Here is a 26,410-nt window from a genome sequence, read left to right on the forward strand (position 1 = left end):
CATTCCCCCCCTCTCTCTTTATTTCTTTCTCCCTTCTCCCTCCCGTCTCTGATTTCCGGCCACCCTTCTCTTTGACCGTTGCTGTCGGAAAAATGTCACCGGAAAACTCATTTTCGAGATTTATCCTGCGATTCTTTGACTTAGAACTCGAGGTTGGTACCAAAACGTTCAGATGCGAATTCCGCACAAATCCTAGCCAAAGGAAACCTCCTATTGGCAAGTGGTGGGTTGGTGGTGTTCATAGCGATTCAACCCAGGGAAAGGGAACCCATTTTAAGGTTTTTAGAGAGAGATCGCGTGAGGTGGAGGTAAAAAAATGGAGGCTGTCAGTGTGGGGTGGTGGTTCTTAGCTTTCAGCGACTTTTCAGGCGGTGGCAGACGGTGACCGGTCGATCAGGGATGGTGGCCGAAATTGTAGGGGAAGATGGTGAAGTTTGTAAACCTCAAAGATGTTTTATCACAAATAGTCCCCGTGGTTACAAACTGGACGAAAATGCCCTTATGTACATTGCACATTAGGGGTTTTAACGGATGAAAATGAAAAGTACAGAGACACCTAATGAAAAAAAACACAAAATGAAAATACGAATCGAGCAAAGCACAAAGACAATTTGTGATAATTTCTCTAAATTTTATATATTATCATACACTAACCTCAAATCTTGTTCATACATAAAGTGAAAAAACTATTTGAGTACTTTAAACTTTTTTTTTTTTTTTAAATTAAAAAAAAAAAAAAAAGAACAGAAAAAAAACCCAAAATCAAAATTGAGGGAGAAATCAATCATCATTTTCCTCCTTGTAAAATACCATTCTGATTATCTAATCACAGATCTCCAATTCCCCCCTTCAGATCGTCTCGTAATTCACCTTCTCCAGATCTCCTCGATTCCATTATACACACACACACACACATATATAATATATATACAATAAAATTAACACACCGCGGATCTGATCGAGCTCAGTCGCTTTCTCACGGTTACAAATCATGAATCCGTTTTCCTCCGGGACGCGTCTACGGTCAGCTGCTTCTTCACAATAACTCGCCTCTCATTTTTCAATCAATCTTTCAACTTTACGTGTGTGTGTATATATATATATATTCATGTAGACCTAATTTGTACCAGTGTGATATTATTTGTAATCTTTTTGTGTGTAGCTAATCAGAATTATTGCGAATTGTAAGATTTTCTAAGATCCTGATCATATAGAAAATGTAATCTTAACAATGTAGCCTTACTATACTAACGAAGACGATATAATTAGTAGTGATGCTGAGACAATATGAAAATTTAGAACAAAGGAAATGTAAGAAAGAGTAGTTTTTTGTGCGGATTTGTGGCAAGTTATGAAAATGTGCATAGAGTAGCCTGGGCTTCCTATTGGTTATGTAAATTTAGGAGGTTTAAACATGTCAGGACTTTGCCAAATGTATCATTTGGTACTTGGTAGTGGAATACGACGGTTATGAACTTATGATGATGAAATGATTTCGACTTTATAGATAACAAGAGATTGTGTTAGGTTTCAACCTTTACTTTCAAGAAGGTTAGCGTATAGTGAGGTATAATTGCTGAGAATGATGAGTGAAATTTATTTATTAAAAGTTATGAAAATGGGGACCACAAAAAGGGGGGCGGGGCATATATGTCTGTCTTGTTTGTGAATTAACGGTATTCCCTTTTAACTGCTAGACTAAGCAGAGAGCTTAGCAACATTGGTTGTTGGTTTCTTTTGGATATGCAGGATAATATTTGATATTATTTACATTGTTTGGTGTCATGTTGTGGTAGTTTGAAGATCCCATTTAGTGGGTGGTTATGTCATGAATGACTAACCATCTGTTACATGGGGTGTCATTTTCTTTCACATTTCTTATTATTTGTGGATCTGTATGTCAGTTAATGATGCAGATTATGCGTCAATTATGCTATGCACATGCTCATAACTTCACTTGTGTAATAGATACCCTGTTGAACATCTAGAAATTTGATTCAAAGATCAAGATCATGTATGTTTGTTAAGACAAGAAAATCTCCCATCTCTACCCTATTAGTGTTTCGTATGTTTAAATTTAGGGGGTTTTGGAAGTGCATATTCTGCAAGTGCTTATTCCTGGAAGTGAATTCATAATAAGCATCAAGCTAGGTAGGTACTTAAAACAGCACTTATATCTCTTTAAAATAAGCTGAAACACACTTTACCCGGATACTTAAAAAAAGTACATTTTGGCTTAAAAAATGTGATGCACAATTGCACCTCGTAAAAGCACTCCCACCTACCCAGTGTAATTTGGGAGGAAATCAGTGCTAAGGAATGCAACCATCAATTTGTAATCTATGCCGGTTGTCTTGGTTCTGTTGAAACCTAAACTATCTGTCAGACTCAAAAGTAGAAGGAAGATTATTTTGTGGTATAAGTTGTTCTCAATGTTGGTGTACGTGTACCCTTTTCCCCTAGATTGCTTGAGCTAAGCTCATCCAGCAATGTGAAAATCCCCGTTTCACTCATGTTTATTCATATGATTATGTGTGAAGCTAACAGTAGCATCATATTATTTTGTTGGGTCTAAATGAAACTTATTGGTCTACTGCAGGGACATGATTCGGGCAATACGTGCTTGCAAAACTGCTGCAGAAGAGCGTGCTGTTGTTAGAAAAGAATGTGCGGCTATTCGTGCAGCAGTTAGCGATAATGATAATGATTATAGACATCGAAACTTGGCAAAGCTCATGTTCATTCACATGCTAGGATATCCCACACATTTTGGTCAAATGGAATGCCTCAAGTTAATAGCAGCTCCTGGGTTCCCTGAGAAGAGAATAGGATATCTTGGACTTATGCTGCTTCTTGATGAAAGACAAGAAGTTTTGATGCTGGTCACCAATTCACTAAAACAGTAAGCTCCTACATTAAACTGTTTACCTTTATTTTTGCTGTGGTTCCAAGTTCACCTTTGGTGACTACTAATCCACGGGGACCCACCCATTGCTACGCATACTTGGTCCAAGTGACCCTTGGGCCCCAGTAGTGCCCCAACTCTATTTGTACCGAGTGAACCTTGAACCTCCACAAATCTATTAGTGTTGTTCTCTCCTCAAATTCACTGCTCAGACAACTCCTGCGGTTTTCTACTTAAGTTTTCCCTCTTCTTTGTGTATATCTTGTGTCCGAGTAACTTGCTCGATTCATGTTATTATTTTTTCTGCAAGAAGAGATTTCTAGTAATTGAGAATTTTGTTGCTGTCATAATCTGCAGAGATCTTAACCATACCAACCAATACATTGTGGGACTAGCTCTTTGTGCTTTGGGCAATATATGTTCAGCTGAAATGGCTCGTGATCTTGCCCCTGAAGTCGAAAGATTGCTGCAATTTCGAGATCCAAATATTCGGAAGAAAGTAAGTGGATGAAAATATAATACTTAAATTGATGGACTTTCGTTTGAGAGATCCTGACAAAAGTTACTAATTTTCTTAATCTCGAAGAATGTTGAATATCTGTATGAATTATTTTTTGTAAATAAACTTATAAAGGTGTTTTAAAACTTCAGTGTTAATAGATAGAACCACCACAAGATCTCTGTTTTTTATTGTTTGCTACCACTTCTGCCTAGTTGCTTCATCAGTAGGGTATGTCATGTTGTTTGTAGTAACCTAGGTTTTAAAAGGCTATAGGCGCACAAAAGCGATAGGGTCCATTTCGAAAGCGCAAAAGTGGCAAGCTTTTCGTACGCGAGGCGCACACTTATGAAAAACAACTTATAGATTAATTATATGGCTTTATTACACATGACATGTAAGATACTCGTTTAAGTCCTGATTTGATCAAATTTGGTGTTTGAATTGTGCCTGTATGCACTGTGATAGCATGTCTCTATTCTATAATGAACATATGTGACGAGTCGTGTGACATGGCTATTGTTAGATCCCTCCCCGGTCCCCCGTCCTTCGCTTTCTAGCAATCAGTACATATTTTTCCGGTAGATATAATTGATCTGGTTTCTGCTGTTTTTATTGAAAAAATGCCATGAAGTCTGTATAATGTACAAGTCCCTGGCATTTCTACACAATGAAGTTAATATATTTTTCATGATCTCTTTGAACAAATGCATCTAATTCTTATAACATCTAACATTTACATTGATCAGGCAGCATTATGCTCAATAAGGATTGTAAAGAAAGTCCCAGACCTTGCAGAAAATTTTGTGAACCCTGTTGTTTCCTTACTCAAAGAAAAACATCATGGAGTTCTTTTAACTGCAATCCAGCTCTGTACAGATCTCTGTAATCTTAATGAAGAGGCTCTTGAATTTTTCAGGAAGGTAATTCACTTGCATGTATTTTGGGACATGAACTGTCATTTTTGTTCTTTGTTTCTTTCTGTAGTATATCAGTTGCATCACTTGCTGTATGTTTCCATACTGGCAATCTTTATTACCTTCGTTCTTTCCTTTCTAGAAATGCACAGAGGGATTAGTGAGAGTTCTGAAGGATGTTGTCAACAGTCCATATGCTCCTGAATATGACATTGCAGGGATTGCAGACCCTTTTCTTCATATAAGGCTGCTTCGTCTGTTGCGTGTCTTGGGCCATGGAGATCCTGATGCTAGTGATTCTATGAGTGATATTCTTGCTCAGGTCAGCTTCTGTTTTATTTTAAAGCTTATGAATTTATGATATCTAATCTATATTTAACTTGGGGCGTTTTATGGATGATGTGTCCAGGTGGCAACAAAAACCGAGTCGAACAAGAATGCTGGAAATGCAATTTTATATGAATGTGTAGAAACTATCATGAGCATTGAAGATAATAGCGGCCTGCGTGTTCTTGCAATCAATATTTTGGGACGATTCTTGTCTAACCGTGACAACAATATCCGGTGAGTTATTTTTCTTTGATTGTCTATAATATTTCAACTTTAAAGGCAATGCATAACTCATTTGTATGCCTTATGTTAATATGGCGTTTAATGTTTTGTGAACATCTTATTGTTCGTCGATAATATTCTCTTTTTTCACTTGAATATTGCTATTCAATTTGTGCATGAGGTCCTAATCTTGTTTAGGTTATATCATCTATGTAAACAGGAAGATATTTGTACTTTTCAATCTAGTTGAATGGTTACTATGTGTTGTGTATACTGCATTATAGAATTAGTGGCCAACTGATTCTGTAAGACCAGCATCATACTTTTAACTCATTTTGCTGATCCTTTCCTCATGAAATGCGATAGCTACATTCACACCCTTTTGTAGGTGTTTACTATGTATGGAAGGTTTTAGATAATTGTCTGCGAGCATGATAAATCTTACCATTAGATTTCCTCGCTCAGTCTCATAAACTTTGAGCCTCCCATGACAGATATGTTGCATTGAACATGCTGATGAAAGCAGTTTCAGTAGATGATCAAGCAGTGCAGAGACATCGTGCAACAATCTTAGAATGTGTGAAGGTAATTATTCTCTTACTAGCATAGTATTAGCGCAACGTAGCGGGATCAAATATTAAAAAGTTCACATAGTTTTATAGATAATTTTTGAAAAATATTATTTCTATAATTAAAATTTATAAAATAGAAGTTAAAGAAAAAGGGTAATGGGGGTATCCCTAGCCCCGGTACCACAACTGGGTAACCATTGACTCTCCCCGTATGAGCCATATGATGCCGGTAAAATACCTCCATCCTAATCCTCACACGATCTGGGCACCCTGAAGGATCGAACCCGCGTCTTAGAACTTCACATGTGGGCTTAGACTTCATTAGTAACGGGGCGGGAATCAAACTTGGGACCTTAAGGTCACCAAGTGCTTCCCTTACCACTAGGACAACTCCTTGTTGGTTTTATAAAATAGAAGTTATAATAACCTAAGTTGGTAAATAAATAAGGTAATTATATAAATTGATTAAGTTTGACTAAATGTTTAAGGAAATTATAAATTGTTTATGTGATCGGGGTATATTAGTAAGTTTGCATTTTGAAACTTAAAAGGAGGCGTAAACTTTTTATAATGTATGATTGATAAGTAGATCGGTTTGTTGGAAGCTGCACTTTTGCAAATAAAGGATCATTCCTTTGAGTTGCATTTTCTTGTGCTTTATGAAAGTTATTTTCGGGGGAATTGGGGTTGCAAGTTTTTTTACTCTATACCACTTGAACATCTGTGCTCTTTATTCAGGATTCAGATGCTTCAATTCGTAAAAGAGCTCTTGAACTTGTATATCTTCTGGTGAATGAGAACAATGTAAAACCTTTGACCAAGGAGTTAATTGATTATCTGCACGTAAGTGACCAGGACTTTAAGGGAGATCTCACTTCGAAAATTTGCTCCATTGTGGAGAAGTAAGTTCAATCTTTCTTTTTAATAATAGCAACATCTGGTTTGGTATCGGAATTGTGAAGTTATCGGCTTAATACTGTATCCATTTCTTGTAAAGAACCTTAGTCAATGTTAAACCCTTGCATATGAGTTTCTTCATGTCATTAAGTCAGGGATTGTGGAATGGTATTGTTGTGCTTTGTTGTTTGCAACTTAATAAAATTTAAATCATTTATGTGGAGGGAATTTCAAATACCTTACCCACTTTATCCCTAGAAAGAAAAGACCTTTCCTATATGCCTCTTATGTCTCTACGTGGCTCTTAGTAATGTGAAATATACATTCACTAATGGCCAGGGGAATCTGACTTGACCAGTGGGGGTTGTGTCCATACTCCATATATTGTACATCAATGCAATTGGGACCTTTGGCTCCAGCTTTCACTTTTCAAGTTTATTATCTGATGGTTAGGCCTGAGTATGTCTAACCATCTAATATGGTGTACAGGATAGCAAAATTTAGCAATTTCTACTTATCATGCATATGCTAATATTTTTTCTTTGGTGTTCTAGGCTTTCCCCAGACAAAATTTGGTACATTGACCAGATGCTAAAGGTTCTCTCCGAGGTATGCATGATAGTAGTAGGTTAGTTTTGTCAAAACTAGTCTGTACTTTTTAGGTTAGTTTGGTCAATAAACTTACATTAGGTAATTCATTCCATCTATTTGGATATCTCCTCAGTCTGTGGTGCATGTACTCAGTTAGAACTACTTTCACATGTGCTTGATGGGCTACTAATCTAGGGGTCTATTGTTAGTAGGCTGGAAATCACGTTAAGGATGAAGTATGGCATGCTCTTATTGTTGTGATAACCAATGCTTCTAACCTCCATGGATATACAGTGCGTTCACTCTACAAGGCACTCCAAACCTCAGCTGACCAGGTACATCAAATTTCTTGCTCATGTCACTTTTGTTTACTGATGTTTTATTGGTATTTTCTTTTTATATGTACCAGTTATATATAAGTATCTATTGATGTATATGTTGTATTGCTTCTAAAAACAGGAAACACTTGTTCGAGTGGCTGTATGGTGTGTTGGAGAATATGGTGACATGCTGGTAAACAGTATTGGAATGCTTGATCTGGAGGAACCTATAACTGTGAGTTTTACTCTTTTTTTATTACTATTAATAACTGTATTAGTAGTTCCATGTTTTTGTTTTTTTATAGTCTGTTTCCAATCTGTCTTTGTTATGACTTGATACATAATTCTCTTGAAGTTTATTTGCTCATTTTCTCACTTTTTATAGACTATTTATTAGTATATATTTTGTTAACAGGTAACAGAGAATGATGCTGTGGATGTTGTTGAAATTGCAATCAAGCGCCATACATCAGATCTTACAACCAGAGCCATGTGTTTGATTGCTTTACTGAAACTGTCTTCCCGTTTCCCTTCTTGCTCACAGTAGGTTATTTATTTGATAATAACAGGTTCTGGCACTCAGTTATATGGAAGTTTTGATACTGTAGTTGGTATTTTCAGGAGAATAAAGGATATTGTTACTCAATCTAAAGGAAGCCTTCTGCTTGAACTGCAGCAGAGGTCCATCGAAATTGATTCTATAATTGGAAAGCATCAGAACATAAGGTATGGTTTAGTCTTCTATTCGTAACATCCTTATCCGCCCTATTCTTGTGTCATGATGTATGAACATGTTACTACAGCAGTTTCATAAAAATATCACTAGGTGAATTAAAATTAATATATTAACAATGCTCATGAACTTGCGAAGGTCTGCCTTGGTTGAAAGGATGCCGGTGCTTGATGAAGCAACTTTCAGTGGAAGAAGAGCTGGCTCTATTCCAGCAACTGTTTCAACTTCCCAGGGAACTTCTCTAAATCTTCCTAATGGAGTTGCTAAAACAGCTGCTGCTCCACTAGTAGACTTGTTGGATTTGGCAGCAGATGAACCTGCAGTACCCACCTCTTCGAGTGCCAACTTTCTTCAGGATCTTCTTGATATTGGTGCACCTCCCCCTTCATCACAATCAGGTTAGATTTACTTGCCTACTAAACTATTTCTCTTGTTTAAATGGTTTTTAAATTGCTGGTCTTTTATTTTTGCCTCATAATTTCTTTACCCTGCTACACTTCCTTACCCTGTATTCTCATGCCACTTGATCCCCAGTGTTTTCATCTAGTGTGTATGCTTTCTGCTAGTGGGTTTATCTGAAGAGTTTTTCTGTTATCTAGTCATAAACAATGTATCTTTAATAGCTAATTTTATTCTCTCTTATGATTCACCATTTAGCTGTATCATTTTCATTTTGGTTTAATATATGGTTTTACTTCCATTTGCTTCAGGTACAGCCCAGGCTCAAAAGAGTGGCACAGATGTTCTGTTGGACTTGCTGTCAATCGGGTCACCACCTCCCCAGAATGGTTCATCTGCACATGACATATTATCACTAAGTCATGATAATAAGACTTCAGTTAGTCCATTAGATAGTCTTTCATCAACTATAGGGCATTCTGTTCAACCCTCTTCTTCAACACGAAACGCCCCAGTGATGGATCTGTTAGACGGATTTGGTTCTAGTCCTCCAGCACCTAGTAAGTATTTGCCATTTTTTTTACTCGATCTGAATAACTGGCATTTCCTTTAAATTTTAGTAACAAATACTTTTTCCATAACAGAAGACAATATTCCTGCATATCCCCCAATAGTTGCTTTTGAAAGCAGCTCTTTGAAGTTAATGTTCAACTTTTCCAAGCAACCTGGAAGTCCACATATAACCGAAGTTGAAGCAAACTTCACAAACAAGTCTTCCGATGTTTATGCAGACTTCATTTTCCAGGCAGCAGTTCCAAAGGTAAACAGCCAATCTCATTTTATGTTAAAATCTTGACCATTATGTCCATAAACTATACTTGCATCTATCTCAACTTGCATATGGCATCTGAAATGCTCTGCTTTTACAATCCACAGTTTCTTCAGTTGCATTTAGAACCTGCCAGTAGTAACACTCTTCCTGGAAATGGTAACGGGTCAATAACTCAGAAGTTACGAGTAACCAACAATCAACATGGCAAGGTAATTCCTTTTATAATTCATGTATTTCTGATATTTTTTACTATATATTGTTTTTGTTCTACTTATAAGCTATAACTAATGAATGTTGTTTACAACAGAAATCAATTGTTATGCGCATAAGAATAAGTTACAAGTTGAACAACAAAAATATGTTGGAAGAAGGACAAATCAGTAACTTCCCTCGTGACCTATGAAGTTAAAGCAAAGAGCCTTTCTCAGAAGATGATACACATGTTTGTAAGAATTTTTTACCCTAGAGACGACTTGTCTTTTGTCACTGGTTTTGGTTTAATGATGTCATTGTTTTTCTTTCTTCTGTTACACTGAGGGTGGGTTGGGTCTCTTGTACCAATCAGGACAATTAGTTAAAGATTCGGAGCTTGGATTTGTACATTAAGAAGAAAAATTGTTATTGTAATCAAATTTTGTCAAGATAGGCACATATAGGAGGAGCTCCAAGTTGATTATGGTGCAAGTTATAGATTCAGTTTGGAAAGCCTTGTTTGTTAAAACAAATTCCAGTTTCTGTAAAATTGATATTGCTTTTAGCCATTCGAGTTTGAAGTGTTTCTGTATTTGTGGATTTAAATGTTTGCTTTTCTTCGTAATGATATGAGCATGAATGTAAATGGCCCAGTTATATAAAAATCTACCGTATCTTCACATATGCATGTTTTTGTTGGATGGCAACTGTTTCTCATGTCATAACATGTTAATTAAAACTTAAAAGTGTGGGTTAAATTTGTTCATTGCATGTCAGAGTAGTCGGAAAAGTGCTAATTACTAGTTAGTAAAACTAATTTCCACGAGCATACATGTCCTGCTAATTACCAGTTAATAAAGACTAAATTTATGTGGTTGCCAGTTTTGATACAAAACGGTTTTGGTCCAACCGGTATGGTACTACCTGTGTTTGGTGAAATAATGGCAAGAAAATCATGTATATGACAATTCAATAAGATTTAATAACTATTAAAAACAAATTTATATCTTCAGAATATTGCAAGGGAAACTTATAAAAAGGATCCCTATCGAAGATATTCGAGTTAAAAATGGAAACAACTATATATATGTTTATATATAAAATAAGGATATAGGGCTACATTGAAACCATGGAACCGATAAACTTGTCACATGCTATGGCCTTATTTAGTTTTTGTTATGTGGATTTTACATCTCTTTTACCAATTGATTCTACGTTTTTATCCTTGTCTTTCTCTTTGAAATTACTAGGATACAATACAATATGTCATCTCTTTATTTTATTTTAATAGATAATTATTTTCCTAAATCACCTGTAACGACCTATGGTGTACATCTCGTAGTGTAGGATACGTGCAGGGCTTCACTATTATACGGTGAGGTGTTCTCTACCGACTAGCTGTTAAAAAAAATATAGCTTCAAAAATAGATACTCGTAATATATGATGTTAACTGATCTTTTCCAAAACTTTAGCATAAATGAAAGTGATGTTGAAAGAAAAATGACAAAGCATACTTAATATTTGTAGGGCCAAAACCAAACCCAATTGCTATGTACCCTTCGACCACCTTTCGTTATATTTTACAATTTGTTTAACTGTAAACCCTAGTTTCAGCTTTTTCTTGAAGCACAAAAAGTTTATTATTAAACCTCTATAATATTTGTGTAATAATACATATTAAGTCTAAATGTTTGACATGTGATCGGATTGTCATTTGTTGTTTCCTTATATTAGTCATTGCTCATGACATTGTATATAGTCATTGTTATGACATTGTATATTTACTATATTTCTAGGGCTATATGCCTATGCCTATCAATCATTTCGATCTCTTGATTTATCCAGGAGGTTTATTTTTAATTTTACAAGAAGATGAAATTAGGTATTACTAGTGTAGTAGCATGAACAAAACCTGTTGGCGTAAGTGTTATGTATGACTGATTCAGTTTTTTTTAACCTCCCACACTAATGTGTTTTCAGAGTTGGTTCAACAGTACTATGAGACTAGATGATCGTTTTAGGCCCCAAAATTCTAAGACTTCAATATTTTGTATATTAGACTTAATGTTTAAATTTGAACTAAATATCATTATATAATTTGCATTTACAGTACACCCTTTTGGTTTTGTATTAACATTTGCATCTTTTTTATTACTAGTATTTGAATAATAAAAATCGGGTTATTTTTCTTTGTTTTTACTTTAATTTATATGGTAATAAATTATACCCCAAAATTAATCTCGTTTGAGGCCTCTAAAAACTTTAGCCGACTTTTTCTTTCATCGATTGACTGACTCAAAAAAACTTTAGCCGGCACTGTATGTTTTACTGTACAATATTACGAAATGTGTTTGGTAATGAACGAGTAAACTCTAATTAAAAAGAAAAACTCTTGTCACATGACTTCTTAGCACCCCTTTACACGTTTGATGGACCCCATAACGCTATAATAATACTCACATAACTTAAATCCAGGTAATTCATAAAAATGCCAAAAGGAAGAAGTTGAATCAAACTCTTTCAAAATATTCAGCATATTTGTATTTTCCTATACAACTTTTATAATAATAAAACTTTTGTTGTAGTTAAATAATACGTGTAACGAACTTTAAAATTCTTAATTGATAAGCAAATAAATATTCCACATCCAAAAATGATAGCACCTAATTATTGTAGTGAATTGATAATCAAAATTTACTAATTTTTTATTCAAACGATGAAGCAAAAAGTTATTAGACACCAAATTGATAATACCCTAATTATCCATAAGTGAGTATAGCTACTTTCCAATGTGTCTTTGAGCAAAATGTTGTTCTTTTTGTGGGGAGAGGGAATATGATGTCTTTCGGTTTGTTTTATTACACAATTTATTAATTAATTAATGTATTTATTAGTACAACTTTTCGATTAAATGTGACTTTATCGTTACTAAATAGTCAATAGATATCATTTATTTTTGTTCAACTAACAAAATGAGAAATGAGGGAGATGGGAAAGAAAAAGTTCTAAATTGATTGAAGAGACTTTGGATCCGCAAGAAGACTAACGCATATCTAAAAGAAAAAGTACATTATATGATTTAGCTTCATTTACCTACATTATACAGTCAAATTAATTATAAATATTGTAATATGTAGAACGTATCTAACATTCAACCTCCAACAAAGTTAGGAATGTGTGGTCTGAAACCAAAATTAAAATACTTGAATGCATGTTGTCACACGAAGATAAATAAATTTAAAAAATGTGGGCTAAAAGAATACATTACTATGGGTCATATTCACAAGGTCTTTGAGAGGGAAAAAAAGAGCCAAATTCCAATAAGGACATAAAAGTGTGGAGTACATTTTGTCATGTTCAATAAAGCAAGTCACATATAAAAACATAAAATCATTCACTCCAACAAAAACCAAAAAACAATAGGAAAAAGGGGAAAAAAAACTTTGAATGATTCATCAACATTTGAATGGCTAAGTAGACTTTATATGTTCATATTCAAACTATCTCAAGTGATATACACCTCACTTCATAACAACTACTAACCTACACTAATGGTCAAAATTACTAGCACTTGACTTTCTTGACTGTAAACTTACATCATTAACAGATGAATTAATCCCATCAATCATATGATTAGCACTTGATGAATCTTGAAATTTATGTTGATCTTTCTTTGACCAAAGCCAAATCTTGGAAACAGAAAAGCTTTCTCCTTTACTTCTACTACTAATTTTCTTCCCATCTTCTATTCCTTTAGCATCCACTGAGCTATTAATCCCTTTATCTTTTGCAACAACCAAATCTTTTTTTCCAATATTACCCCTATTAGGACAAAATGTGACTTGTAACTCTGAATTTCCAACCACATATTCATAAGATCCCATTGAAAAGCACCTCCTTGCATCAACAACATTGCTATTACTACTAGTCTCTCCCATCTCTTTTTGGTCACCATTTGTGGCTCCTAACTTTCCGGACTCTTGCTGGGATTGAGTATCGTTGACATTGACATTTGTGGCCCTGAACTTTCCAAGTCTAACAGGAAACACCCTTCTCATCTCCATCCCTCCATTTTGCTTAAAATTACTACTAGCTATCCCTGAAACTGACACACCATGCTCATCTTCTTCTTCTTCTTCTTCTTCTTCCATTAAATCATTAAAATGGAAGTCAAAAATTGGATTTTGACCATCAAAACCAGGGCTAAAAAGGGAACCTCTACATAAAGGACAACTTGAATTTGAAAGCAACCAAGTGTCTATACAATGAATATGAAAAGCATGACTACATAAAGGAAGTAATCTCAACTTATCATTTTCTGAAAACTCACAAAGACAAACAGCACAATCAAAAGGCTCTTTTAGTCCCATTAATTCTTTGTAAAGAAACAAAGGGAGTGCATCTATAAAAGCTTGATCTAACCCAGAATCATGCAAGTTAAAAAGCTGTTGTAATTGTCTCTCATAAGTAACATCATTATTATTACCACTTTCTTGAAATCTTGAAGATTGTTGAACAGACCTTTTTTTGTTCATGAAATATCTTATAACAAAGTGAAGTAAAACACATATAAACAACAAAATTCCTAATACAATTACAATGTTTCTTGCAAAAACTATATTTGAGTTAGACTTATGATTATTGCTACAAGGAGATGGAGGGTATATAGGTGAAGGGGGAAAAGAAGAAAGATTTTGCTTGATAATGGGCTTAATTTTGATCCTAGACATGTTTTAGATATATATGAAATGATACAAAAATCATGAAACTTTTAGAGAGTATTTCTTGGAGAAAATTGTGTGTGTGTTTCAAGGTGTGTGATGTTCAAGAAATGATTTTTAAATGGTTTAGAGTGTTCTTGGATCAATACCCATATGAAATTACTCACTAAACAAGCAATTTAAATTGTGATTAGTTGAAATTACAAGAAACCCACTTGAATAATTGAAAAGTTTAAGAAATAATATTAAGCCCAGATCTTGTATTTTAAGAAAAGTAAGTTTTGGGAGATAAAGTTGAAGAATTTAAACTTACCCACATGGCACAAATTTGAGACCTTTTTCTTCTAAAAAGTCTGTATGTGGTTCAAGAAAATGTAAAAAGAAAAAAAAAGGAGGTTTTGATATTTTAGAATTTAGGGGGGGGAGCGAGAAAATGAAATGGATTTTTAGATATTTCAGTTTTATATTGAGCCAGTGTGTGCGTGTGTGTGTGATTAGTATCCTGGAAACTTCCAAAAAGAAATCTTGTTGAGGCCCATTGGGAAACAAGAAGCCAGATTAGGCCGATGGGGGCAGGGATTAGTCTGTAGTAATATGATAATGATTGTGATTAGCCCACACGCTATGAACACACATAAATCGTCAACTCCGGAGACGGAGCCAAATTATCATATCGAGGGGGGCAATTTTAAGCATTAGATTTACGTTTTGTATGTACTTATTTTTAGTTTTTCTTACGGGAAAATTCTAAATACGCCTTCAAGATTAAAAATGGGATGGGGCCCAAGCTAGCTCCGTTTCTGATCAATTTCACTTGGATGAATCGATGAAGTTCAAATCTTGTAGTGTGCATTATAGCGAACTACTATTACAATACAAATTATTAAGTTATATGATTTTAAATATGTATTATATACACAAGCTCAATAAAAACTCGGTTTGAGTCTTTATGAACTTCAGTTCATTCGTTTATTTTGTTAAATAATTCAGATATAATTTGTCAGTCACAACAAAAATTTAACTTGATCAAGTTGAATTCTAGACCAAGCTGAACTCTAGCTTGACCTTAATATTTGCTATGCTAGTTATTTTCTTAGTAATCCTTATATTAGTTTGTAAGCGCGTTATTATGGTGTAATTTTTAGTGTATTGTGATAGTTACGTCATGTCTAATGAATATATGCACTGAGTTTGGTGCAAATATCTCCAACCAAGACATCAAAATGTACAAAAATTTGATACAATGCTTTTCATTCAGTTGTCTTGTACCAACTTTGATGTTACATTATTCATCACACCAAGTTGTATAACTTTTCTATAGCATAAAAGTTAAAATTACTTCATAAAAAAAAAATACATGATTAATTCAAGCACATTAAGATTTTTATAAGTTGTACAGTCTTTGTTAATCATTAAAAGTAAGTAATATATAAACTTTTTGAAATAATTAAGTTGATGTTAATTGGTAAAGTTATTTTGTTGAAACATAAATTATTTTTAGTGTTTTCGTATCTTTATTTTATAAAAATTTTTCTTTGTCAAAATAGTGTAAAAAATTGGTGCTTAACACTTTAACAGTGCTTATGGATATTAGTATATGACTGAACTAACAACTAACAGTGCTTATAGATATTATTAGTATATGACTGAACTAACAACTAACAAATAACAACTATTTAAATATTTTGGGCTACTGACCGACTGTGCCTTGATCACTAATTGGGCCCTAATAAAAGCTCCATAAAAGTTCAAAATTAATATATATGGGCAAGATAGATTTGGGGCTTTCGAAGGCCCATGAAAATGGGCCTAAACAAAAGATTCAAGTTTATGTTATTACCCAACAAATGTAATGGGCGATATGTTTCAGCTGCTTGGAACTACGATAGCGAACATATTCTCATTTTCATACAATATATCTAAGGTAAAAAAATGAAGATGATGCTGTTAGACAATTAAGTTGGGTGAAATCATTCTCACATGTTAATTTTTTTAATATTTAATATATCATGCATAAATAAGTGGCCTCCAAGTTTTTTATAGATTAAAAAATTAGAATGCGAGGGGGATTTCACCAAACTGAAGTGCTTAATTTCACCCAACACAGTATGCAGTGAATATTTCAAATTGTTTCCACATGTAGTTAATACAATACATTGTTGATGCATCGTATCATGTAACGTTAAGTTGTATCATGTTAAGTTAGAGTTGTATCTCGCTATTATTAGACTAGATTAGCTAGAATAACTAATGGTACCTGTTTTGCTTTTAACTTAAGTCATCTCCGAATCACGAAATGTTACAAATGTATTTGTTTATCAACGATTATCACAAACGTGACATGTATTATTGTAATTAGTATCTTTTAATTTATATAACATGTCTCAAGTTAAAAAGACGTGTCATTTCCAGATAACTCAAACGGGCACATCTGAAGTGAGTTGATGAGGTAACCAATTAATGTACGTACGTATGACATCAACAAACTACATCATGAATGCTATCGAAACTTTAAAAGAAAGTGGGACGTTGCTATCTCATTTAATTAGCTGATTAAAATGCCAAAACCAAAAAGATATATAGTACTCCTGAAAACTGATCGAGATAGAGTGCAGTAATTAAATTGTATCTTTTATTTAACATGAATTAATTAGAAGATGGAACGAATTGCGCAATATATGCATCTGTACTACGTTGTGAGAAGGGTACGTATGTACGTACCATGGTAAATGTCTAGTTAATATTTTTAAAAGAATTAAAGTGTACGTGATCATCAATAACACACTTGGTACTTGCACATTAATTTGTAAAATATTAATGTAGTAGAGAAGGTGCACCATGCATTTAGACCTTCCATGGTTCCATGATAATTGTATATATGATCTTAATTAGTTGTGATAAGTCGTTACAACAAATTATTTTTTTTGACTTTTTTTTAGTCAAAGTGTTGAATCTTTTGTCGTTTAGCGGTTTGTTGTCCCTGAACTCTTGTCGCCAAAAACCAACTTTCTTGTACTGAGTGGTAACGGTTCCATGATCTAGTATTTGTATTTTCAGTCATTACAAATAATACCGACCATTTTCCTGCCCGGCCACTTTAAGATGTTTGCCTATCAAACCTGATAATTTTTTCAAAAAAACAAGATGCCCAATAATATCATTAGGCACCATCTTGGTATATAATGGCTTGAAAAAGGAAGTGTTTAAATTAATTGTACATGTATATAATCTTAGTAGTTGCATGAAAAGATGATTTTGGAAATATATGATCGAGTACAATATATAAGCTAGCAAGAAAATAAGGGTCGCCACCCTTAGCTAGCTAGCCATGTGCAAAACTTCATGACTCACCAATAATAGCAATAATGGCGTTCACATGCATGTATAACTTGATGTGATACTATCATTTATATGTTCATAATTATGATTTTACATGTCACAATATATACTATCTATTTATCTTTCAAACCATAACTAAGACGTACACGTACGTATAAGATAAAAAATAAAATAAAAGGTTTTAACCTTAATTGTTAAAACAACAATGTATCATCCATGTGTGCGCGTCTTGATCTCTCATAATATATTGATCGATCTCTATTGCTTTGAGAACTTAGAATTCGATTTGCATTATCACACGCTTATGATTTTCATATCTTGGCTTTGCTATAATGTAATTATATATATATATATAGTGTTAATACCCGTGCATGATGTACGGATCGTTAATTTATTATATCTTTTATTATATAAAACTATGCTTCATTTTTATTTGGTTGTAAGTTCCTTGAATAACATATGCATTTGTGAATACTTCTATGTAACTTATTTCATGATGTATATTGTGCATACATAAGTAATAAATTTTATATATGCATTATCAACAATAAATTGTTCAGCATTGTGGTCATTCAGTGTAAGACCTGAGGTAGACGAACGGTTCACTGTCAGTGGTTCCATACGTCAATCCAATCCTGAAGGAGCGTTAACTTGAATAAATGTTTTGTTTATGTTATGTATAACTTTTATGACCAATTATATATTTATATGGTTCGTTCAAAAGAAGAGAAAAAATCTTTATATGGTTTAATCTTTCAAAAATGTATAACCATATATAAGTCCATAATATGTCATCACGTTTAAGCTATTTTACTTATGAATCTGTATCAAAATTCATCAACTACCGTTCAACAAATAAAGATATTAACAAAGAAAAGACAAACATAATTATAACGATAAATATAATAACATGTGTATATAATTGTAATGTAGATGTTTATATCTAATACATGAGTACATGACTCAAACTTTTAAAACATATACAGCTTGACTCTTTCTTGCACTTTGTATAATGTATTATTCACATGAATAACATAATATTACTTGATGTAGGAAATAAGATGCTATAATGATTTTCACAAGTCCATATCTACCAATAATAACTAACCTAAATATAGATAACAGCGTAACTACGACAACTAATAGCAATATATTAACAGTGAAAATACAAACAAACCATTCCCGATATGAAAGAATTCACCGTCAATTGAACGACATTCTGATTAATTGAATGACTTATTAATAAATTGATATCTATATATCTATGTAAAATTTTGACTCATCTTTACGTTGTAGTTGGTTTAGGATTCATGTTTCCTTATCTTATAAGAATATATATATATATATTAAAAGGGACACATGTCACTTAAATATTACGTCATATGTCGTTAAGAAGGTTACAATCATGTTTTAGTTTATTGGTAAATGGTACATTGCTTTATTAATTTAATATAAGAAAAATAGCTAGGATCTAATAACACATACAAATACAAATTACATGGACATGATCAATTAAGCACCATATATGGCAGGGTGGAGGAGCCAAAAGATTTCCAAATATATAATGCATGTTTGAACATTTCTTGAGTTATAAATAAGAGGCAGGTTTAATTACAAATTTAAGTTATAAATAATATAGACTAGAATTATGAACAATTTTAATTTCTTCCCAACAGGTTTAATGCATGAAGTCGTCATCCATAATTCATATATATATATTGTATATATATGTTTACAAAGACAAATTATTAATAAAGTACTATCCATATTTAACTAGGAGCTAGGAAGATATAAAAACCTGCCAGAAAAGGCTAGGGAAGGAAAACTACAAATTAAATACAATGGGTTCGTATATAAATGACAACATGATCGAAAAATTTCACATATATATATTAAAAATCATATATATTAAATATATATATATATATATATATATATATTTATCAAACACAATATAATCTTGCATAAATTAATAACGGTATGTTGCTTTAAAAAAATATACTTGTATATGGCATGCATATGTAAAAGATGAGTATACATGCATACGTTTACTAATTATTAAAAGGTATAATATATTAGCTAGGATCGGTAAACATGATCCGAGAGGGCTTGAAGCATATCAACCTGTAACTTGAGATGCATAATGTAGTTCGCCGTATGATCAAATAGTCGAGCCGCGTTCAACCCTCTTCCTCCCGGAACAAGCTTTTGCAACTTCTCTACCTTTCTAACCACCGTCGTGTTGTTTCTTCGTGTTTTTCTTCCCGTTTTCAAACTAGATTTCACTTTCTTCAACTCGCCGTTGTAGGATTCCATTGTTAATTAGCTAGTGAACTTAATTTAACTAGCTAGCAATTAATTGATGTAATTATAGCGTATATCGAGCAACAAGCTTCAATTCTCTTGAATATATTATGAATTATGTAATAACATATCGAATAATACAAGGTTTTGAGAGATGGATATAAGGCTAAAAGTTGTATAGATTTGAAAGAGAATTAGGTTGTTTATATACATGTGAAAGCATGATGGGTAGGGGCCAAATATGTGAACATGTAAGCCAAGCCAAACATGAGTTGAACTTTGAAAAAGATTTCATTTTTAATATACCTTACTTGAGGTTTAAATTATTTCTTTTTTATTTTTTATTTTTAAGGATTTTACTATTTCTGTGCATGGTATCTCAAATGGCGCATAGTGTGGTATCTCTTGAGTCCTTAATCGAAGGCTTAATTAATTTAGGGAAATATGGGTACGAGTTTGAGGGACACACATTTATTAAATTTTCGTGTCGTTTGACAGATTATTATAGAGTTTCCTTGTAGACTCTGCAATGATATTTGTAAGGTATACATATCACATGAGGTGTCTGATCAATTGGAAATGTCTCGCTTTGGGACCAGATTTCTCTCTTTGGTTTACCCGCCTATATTTGACATACTTAAAATGGGTGAATTATCAATATTAACTTCATCTCTAATTAATGGTTGATCGCTCAGGGGCACCAAAAAATATTAACGCCGAATCACCTCATCAAATTCTTAACTCAACAACATCAATCTTAAAATGAACGTAAAACGATTGTGAATGATCGGTTTTGTCATCAATTGTTAAAAAAAAAAAAAAATTCAAAATCCCATGGGTTATAATTTTGCTTCAAGCTAGCATTTTATTAATTAAACATTAATCAAGCTATATACTCGTGTGTTAAACAATATATAACTAGCGGTTGACAAAGCCAACAACAGTCCATCATCACCTTTTGACAATGTATCAAGTGAAGTTTATTATTTTCTCTAGGTTATACTTTATTTTTTTTGAAAATAAAAATACTATCATTAAAAATGTGTATTTTTTAACAAAAAATTTTAAAGTTCATTTCTTTCTATGAATTTTTACGAGAGATGAACAACTCAATAGAAAAAAAAAACCGGCTATATATTTACCATTTTCTTATATTTCTTTCATTTGGGATAGATGATTAAAAGAAACCAGCTATATATTGAGAAATGCTAATTAAAAATGTGTATTTTTTAACAAAAATTTTTATAAGTTCATTCTATACGAGAGATGAACCACTTCATAGAAAAAAAAAAAAAAAACAAAACCTAGCTATATAATTACCATTTTCTTACATTTCTTTCATTTTGGATAGATGACAAATTAACATAAACATTCTTTTATACAATAATCATTTTCTGCTCATAATCATTTCTCCCATTTAATTTAATTAATATATAGAAATGAAATCAATTCCATTCTTTCATCTTTTAAATTCTTAATTCTCTTTTCCAAACACATAATCCTAGAGATCGTGCATTGAGAAGGAAAATGCATGTGGAGTTATGGACTATACAGCTATACGTGATGAATGATCCATGGATTTATCAACATAATTTAACAAAACTGTATGTTTTTCACTTTACTCTTTTTTTCAATTTATTTATTTGTGTTTTAAACATACGTAATAAAGGGAAGGCTTTGCCCTTACCTGGTCCAGCACTACCGGAGCACGTGTATGACAGGTTTCGAGTAATTAGTGATGGTTTTTAGTAATAACCGGAAAAATGTTTATGTGTGAGCTAGGTTAATTACTTGATTATAGTCCTCCTATATGTTCAAATAAAAAAATGGGATTAATCACGGGAAGACCAACATACTTTCTCATTTGTACACGGTTACCAACATACTTTTTTTTTGTACACGGTTGACCAATATTACCGACTATCACAGGTAAACCGGTCAACTTTGGGTCAACCGTGTACAAAAAAAAAAGTATCTGGATAAACCTTATCAATAAAAAAATATAATGGGCAACCGTGTAAAAATGGGAAAGTAAGTCGGTATTCTCGTGATTAATCCAATTTTAATCAACATTCGTAAACATGTACTTTTTAATTAACACAACTATATATTATATTGTCAATTGTTTCCTTAAATTCTATTTTCATAATTATGTCCATATTATAACTATACTCTTACACACAACTCAACATCGTTCTAATATAGATCATTTTTAAACCACACGTTAAAAATGAAAATAATATAATTCATCTCCGACGTACAACGCACGGGTCTTAAGACCTCGTTACAAAGAAAAGACAAGTTTTGAGATCAGGCACCAACATTCATTATTATTGGGTTGCAATGATATGCAACATCCACAACGTCAAAATGTTCAAAATTTTTGTATTTTGGGTTTCGTATGAATATTTGGTTGTTATCCCTTTTTTAGTAAGAAAGATTCGCATGTATTAAGTATGCGGGATCATCTATAAGATATTTTTTTAGCCATACATCACTACTTATTTTTTTTGATTAATCACGAAAAGACTCAAGTACTTTTCCATTTGTACACGGTTGCCCATCATATTTTTTATTGATGAGGTTTACCCACATACTTTTTTTTTGTACACGGTTGACCCAAAGTTGACCGGTTTACCTGTGATAGTCGGTAATATTGATCAACCGTGTACAAAAAAGAAAAGTATGTGGGTAAACCTCATCAATAAAAAAGTATAATAGACAACCGTGTACAAATGAGAAAGTATATTGGTCTTCCTGTGATTAATCCTTAAAAAAATTTATTTTCAAAAAAATGCTGCTCCTTTGCACGTGTGAAAGATATACACTCCTTGTCCTCTCTCGTATCCTCGTATCTTCTCTTTACGTCATCCATCCATTCCTTTCACTTATGAAATTCAAAATTTTACGAGAAACTTTTCTTCCAAAGTTTTAAAATCTTTGAGCATAAAATCTTTTTTATCTTGATGCGAACTAGTTATTTTCGGCGGATTATTTGAATATGTGCATAACTATCTATACTACTCCCTCCAGTATTATATAAAAATTATACTCTCATGTTGAGAAGTTAAGATTTTTTTTAACACGACAAATTGTTATTTTACCCTTAATAAATTAATTTACAGAATCATTTTATTATCTTCTAAAAAATATCCACTACTCTTTTAAATCAAATATCTTTATATCAAATACTTACACCACTTGACGTATATGCCGCTACCAACGGTCGCCGCCGCCGTCACCATCCGACGATGCCATCACATCTTTGTCACTGTCAGCGCGGCAGCATTGTGCGGATACTATGCTCGTTTAGTACTAAAGAGTTACTTGAGTCAGCCAAATTTTGGTATGTTTAACTTATATTTCAACATTTGAGTTCAGATTAACCAGATCAATCTATTAAAACCCAAATAGAATAACCCATATGACCAAAACTCATTCAAGTTGATCTAGTCGGGTTATTCGAGTATATATGAATATTTTTGACACCTCAAGTATATACATATATGCATAACTATATATGAATTACCCAACTTTAAAAACAACATCATGAGTTGTATAAATCAGAAGGGCCACTATCCAAATTTGATGATTGCGCCCAAGAGCGAGCCCATGCTTTGCATGTGAATTGGCAACTCATATTGATCTCGACTTGTCACTTGAGTTAAAATAGCTTGGCATCCAAAAGAATATTGGAAGAAAACAAATCGTTCCTTAATGGAAAGACGCGTTCAAGACAAAAATGAATGTCAAATACATTAGTTAAAGCTGTCTACTTTAGGTAGTTTCATTATATATATTTCTCTATGGACAACTAAATATATCTACAACTTTAATTTATGTAATTGGACATAAACGATCTATTAGCTTAATTAAATGGGAATTCGAATTTATATAACACGATTAAATATATTACTGAAAAATAAATAAAATATTATCCTAACCTAGCTAGATGATTCATAATTTCATGAGTATAAAGTATAATATGATTTTATGATAACACCAACTCCTTTTCCGAGTTCTCCTAACCATGTGAACGACATGACAAGTGTGCTCTTGTTTAAGGATATATATACATATATATATATATATATATATATATATATATATATATATATATATATATCTTTATCTTTATATATTTATGCACACTTTTATACTTAATCTGTCACTCATAATACTCTTAATTAATCACGTAAAAAACTTGAAAATTTCTTACTTCCAACACATTTTTTCAATTTGCATGAACTCTTAATTGTTAGTTGTTAATCCGTTTATGGTTTCTTTTATAGTATACTCTTAGGCATGAGCACGGGTCACACCCCGCTCCTCAAACCCGAATCCCGATATTGCAATAAAATTGAACCTGTGATCCCGTATCTTATCGGGCGGACAGTTTGGGTCAGGTTCGAGCAATTTCAGTTCTATTCGGGTTTAAGGGACATTTGTTTATTACATGTTAAGGCACGACCTGACCTAATCCGAAATCCGACAGTGCAACAAAATCGAATCCGTAACCTGGCCCGTTACCCTATAGGGGGGTTGGGTCGGGTTCGGACAGGTCTGGGTCAGGTCTTTGGTTTTCAAGTTATATGCCCATCCTATACCATAGTCTTATTAGAGTGGAGAAAATGCAGCAAGATGGAAGAGTGGTACTACAAGCTACACTACTTCTTCTTAGATGAGATGCTAAAATACGGAGAAAATGAGATGAAAAGTAGAATGACCTTCACACTTTTAATCTTCCTATCTCACTCTCATTTTCATTATTTTTTAAATTTTTTAATTAAAAAATTGTTAAGAGATGAAAGATGGAAAGAAATAATCATTCCTATTAAAATGAGATGAAATAAAGATGAATGAGATCGAAATGAAAAAAAAAAAAAAAATAAAAGGTGAAAAATGGGAAGCGGGTGTTTCCTCCACCCTTATAAACGGGTTTCACATATTGCCCATGAGGCAAGGTTGGACAATTAGACCATAAACATATTACTATCTATTTAAAAACTTTTCACGTGAACAATGAAACCTGGGTTCGACTCCCAGTTTGTGTATTTTTTAGCTTTTTTAATTTGAATTCTCTTTCTTTTTCTTTGTCCTTTTTTATTTAAAGTGTTATAAATTTAGGTGTGTGGACTTAGAAGTATTAAAATGTAAAGTTTACTTTTTTTTTTTAGTATGTCTAACTTAAATTTTGTTTATTATATATGTAATTTATAATTAGATATAGTTTTTCTTTTCATTTTTCTTTTTTAAATTTTCTCATGATTTTAGCTTTTCTTTACATTGTGTTTATTTAATTCTTTTGAATTTCAAACATTTTAGTTATTATATATAGTAAATTTTGTATTTTATTACTGTTTGAGGATTTTAGCTAATCTTAAAATTTTATTGGTTTTTGGATTTGTATTATCTGTTTCAATTATGAAACATCATAATGCAATAACTTTTGGATTGATTTTTTACTTTAATTTTATACTTTAGCTTTTTATTTATTTGTATATTAGATTGTAAAAATTTCTTAAGGTTTATTCAAATAAGAAACCATTCAATATTTGTTATCTCCGACTAACTGCATTAGGTTTTTACACTTATTAGTACATTAATTTGCAAAAAAAAAAAATCAGCAAACTTTTTTTCCTATAAAATGCAGAAAATATGTGTTGTCTCTTGCCAATGAAACTCAAGTTTGTTGTCTCTTTTCGATGAAGCTTTTTTTGTTCATTCTGAGACCATTTATGAAAGCAGCCGAATATAATATAAGAATATAATATAAGTTAGAGATAAAACTATTGTACACTATAAACTCCATAACATATCTTTATCCAAAAGATCAAAGTCTTTACCACCTTATATAGGATTGCTTGGTGTTACTTTTTACCTCAAATTATTATCTCTAGTTAATTACATTTTTTGTACTTCTTAATTTATGGCTTGCCCATGTGAATGATATATTTGAATAAATTTATGTATTTAAAAACATATTAAATTACACAAATACTTAATATTATATATTATATATGTTCATATATAAATGTATTCCATATAAATTTTACTTATGCTAGATAAAGATCTCTTCATATTTTAGAGGTAAAGTTAAGATGATGTTAATCCAATGTTTATTTCATTTGTAATAAAGCCCCGTCAATTCACTAAATCATACACATTACAAACATACACTCTATCTAGCTCTTCTTTATCTCTCCATGTCTCTTTTTAATATGAAGTTAAAATTATATCTAATATTGTGCTTATAATACCATAGAAATAAGTGATATAGGGACCAGTTTTTAAATATGGTTCAGCTAGTGCTATTTGTTTGATATATACATGACACACGTAAATAAACAAAAAATCATATTTAATACAAGCACGTGAAAAAGGAAATAAGTTTATACGTTAGTTATAAAAAGATGAAGAGAATTATATATAGAAGACCTAAAAGATATGATAATTATTGATATATACTACTGTAGTTAAGACTTGACACATATGACATATGGGACACTCTTGTCAATTTTGGTCCTATATATGGTTCACAAAAGTCTACTTTTATTTCTTGGATCCGAAAACTATTCATTGAGGACTAGCTAGCTACCCAAGAAAAGTTTGGTTGACGCCCTTGCCTTTAAGTTC

The 26,410-nt window shown here is 32.5% G+C and overlaps 3 protein-coding genes across 3 annotated transcripts; 1 reads left to right on the forward strand and 2 right to left on the reverse strand.

The window, feature by feature from the left end:
* The first annotated feature begins 746 nt into the window (after window positions 1–746).
* On the forward strand, window positions 747–10,015 carry LOC122578188 (AP-1 complex subunit gamma-2-like). Its single transcript, XM_043750093.1, has 18 exons — window positions 747–1,023; window positions 2,600–2,902; window positions 3,263–3,404; window positions 4,154–4,327; window positions 4,464–4,643; window positions 4,731–4,885; window positions 5,368–5,458; window positions 6,184–6,347; window positions 6,897–6,951; window positions 7,146–7,268; window positions 7,393–7,488; window positions 7,669–7,796; window positions 7,875–7,979; window positions 8,125–8,384; window positions 8,697–8,945; window positions 9,030–9,205; window positions 9,322–9,426; window positions 9,525–10,015. The coding sequence occupies exons 1-18, from the start codon at window positions 992–994 to the stop codon at window positions 9,618–9,620; spliced, it is 2,634 nt and encodes an 877-aa protein (XP_043606028.1). The 5' UTR covers window positions 747–991; the 3' UTR covers window positions 9,621–10,015.
* A 2,862-nt stretch (window positions 10,016–12,877) lies between these two features.
* Window positions 12,878–14,320, reverse strand: LOC122579838 (RING-H2 finger protein ATL47-like). Its single transcript, XM_043752088.1, has one exon. The coding sequence runs from the start codon at window positions 14,138–14,140 to the stop codon at window positions 12,959–12,961; it is 1,182 nt and encodes a 393-aa protein (XP_043608023.1). The 5' UTR covers window positions 14,141–14,320; the 3' UTR covers window positions 12,878–12,958.
* Window positions 14,321–19,430: 5,110 nt separating this feature from the next.
* LOC122610844 (transcription factor PAR1-like) lies at window positions 19,431–25,855 on the reverse strand. The gene is made up of 3 exons (XM_043783801.1): window positions 25,837–25,855; window positions 24,371–24,463; window positions 19,431–19,791 (listed from the first exon to the last, which is right to left on the reverse strand). Exons 1-3 carry the CDS (start codon window positions 25,853–25,855, stop codon window positions 19,550–19,552), a joined length of 354 nt encoding a protein of 117 aa, XP_043639736.1. The 3' UTR covers window positions 19,431–19,549.
* Between the last annotated feature and the right edge of the window lie 555 nt (window positions 25,856–26,410).

This window comes from Erigeron canadensis, chromosome 8 (assembly GCF_010389155.1).
Source record: "Erigeron canadensis isolate Cc75 chromosome 8, C_canadensis_v1, whole genome shotgun sequence".
Lineage (NCBI taxonomy): Eukaryota > Viridiplantae > Streptophyta > Magnoliopsida > Asterales > Asteraceae > Erigeron > Erigeron canadensis.

What these genes read in the sequence shown, in the direction of transcription:
- LOC122578188 (XM_043750093.1), top strand. Translation starts at nt 992, where the DNA reads ATGAATCCGTTTTCCTCCGGGACGCGTCTACG. An exon ending in CTCTTGAATTTTTCAGGAAG is followed by an intron (nt 4,328 to 4,463) that starts GTAATTCACTTG and finishes TTTCCTTTCTAG; the next exon opens with AAATGCACAGAGGGATTAGT. An exon ending in TCCAAACCTCAGCTGACCAG is followed by an intron (nt 7,269 to 7,392) that starts GTACATCAAATT and finishes TTCTAAAAACAG; the next exon opens with GAAACACTTGTTCGAGTGGC.
- LOC122579838 (XM_043752088.1), bottom strand. Translation starts at nt 14,140, where the DNA reads ATGTCTAGGATCAAAATTAAGCCCATTATCAAGCAAAATCTTTCTTCT.
- LOC122610844 (XM_043783801.1), bottom strand. An exon ending in AAGACTATGGTATAGGATGG is followed by an intron (nt 19,792 to 24,370) that starts GCATATAACTTG and finishes TCACTAGCTAAT; the next exon opens with TAACAATGGAATCCTACAAC.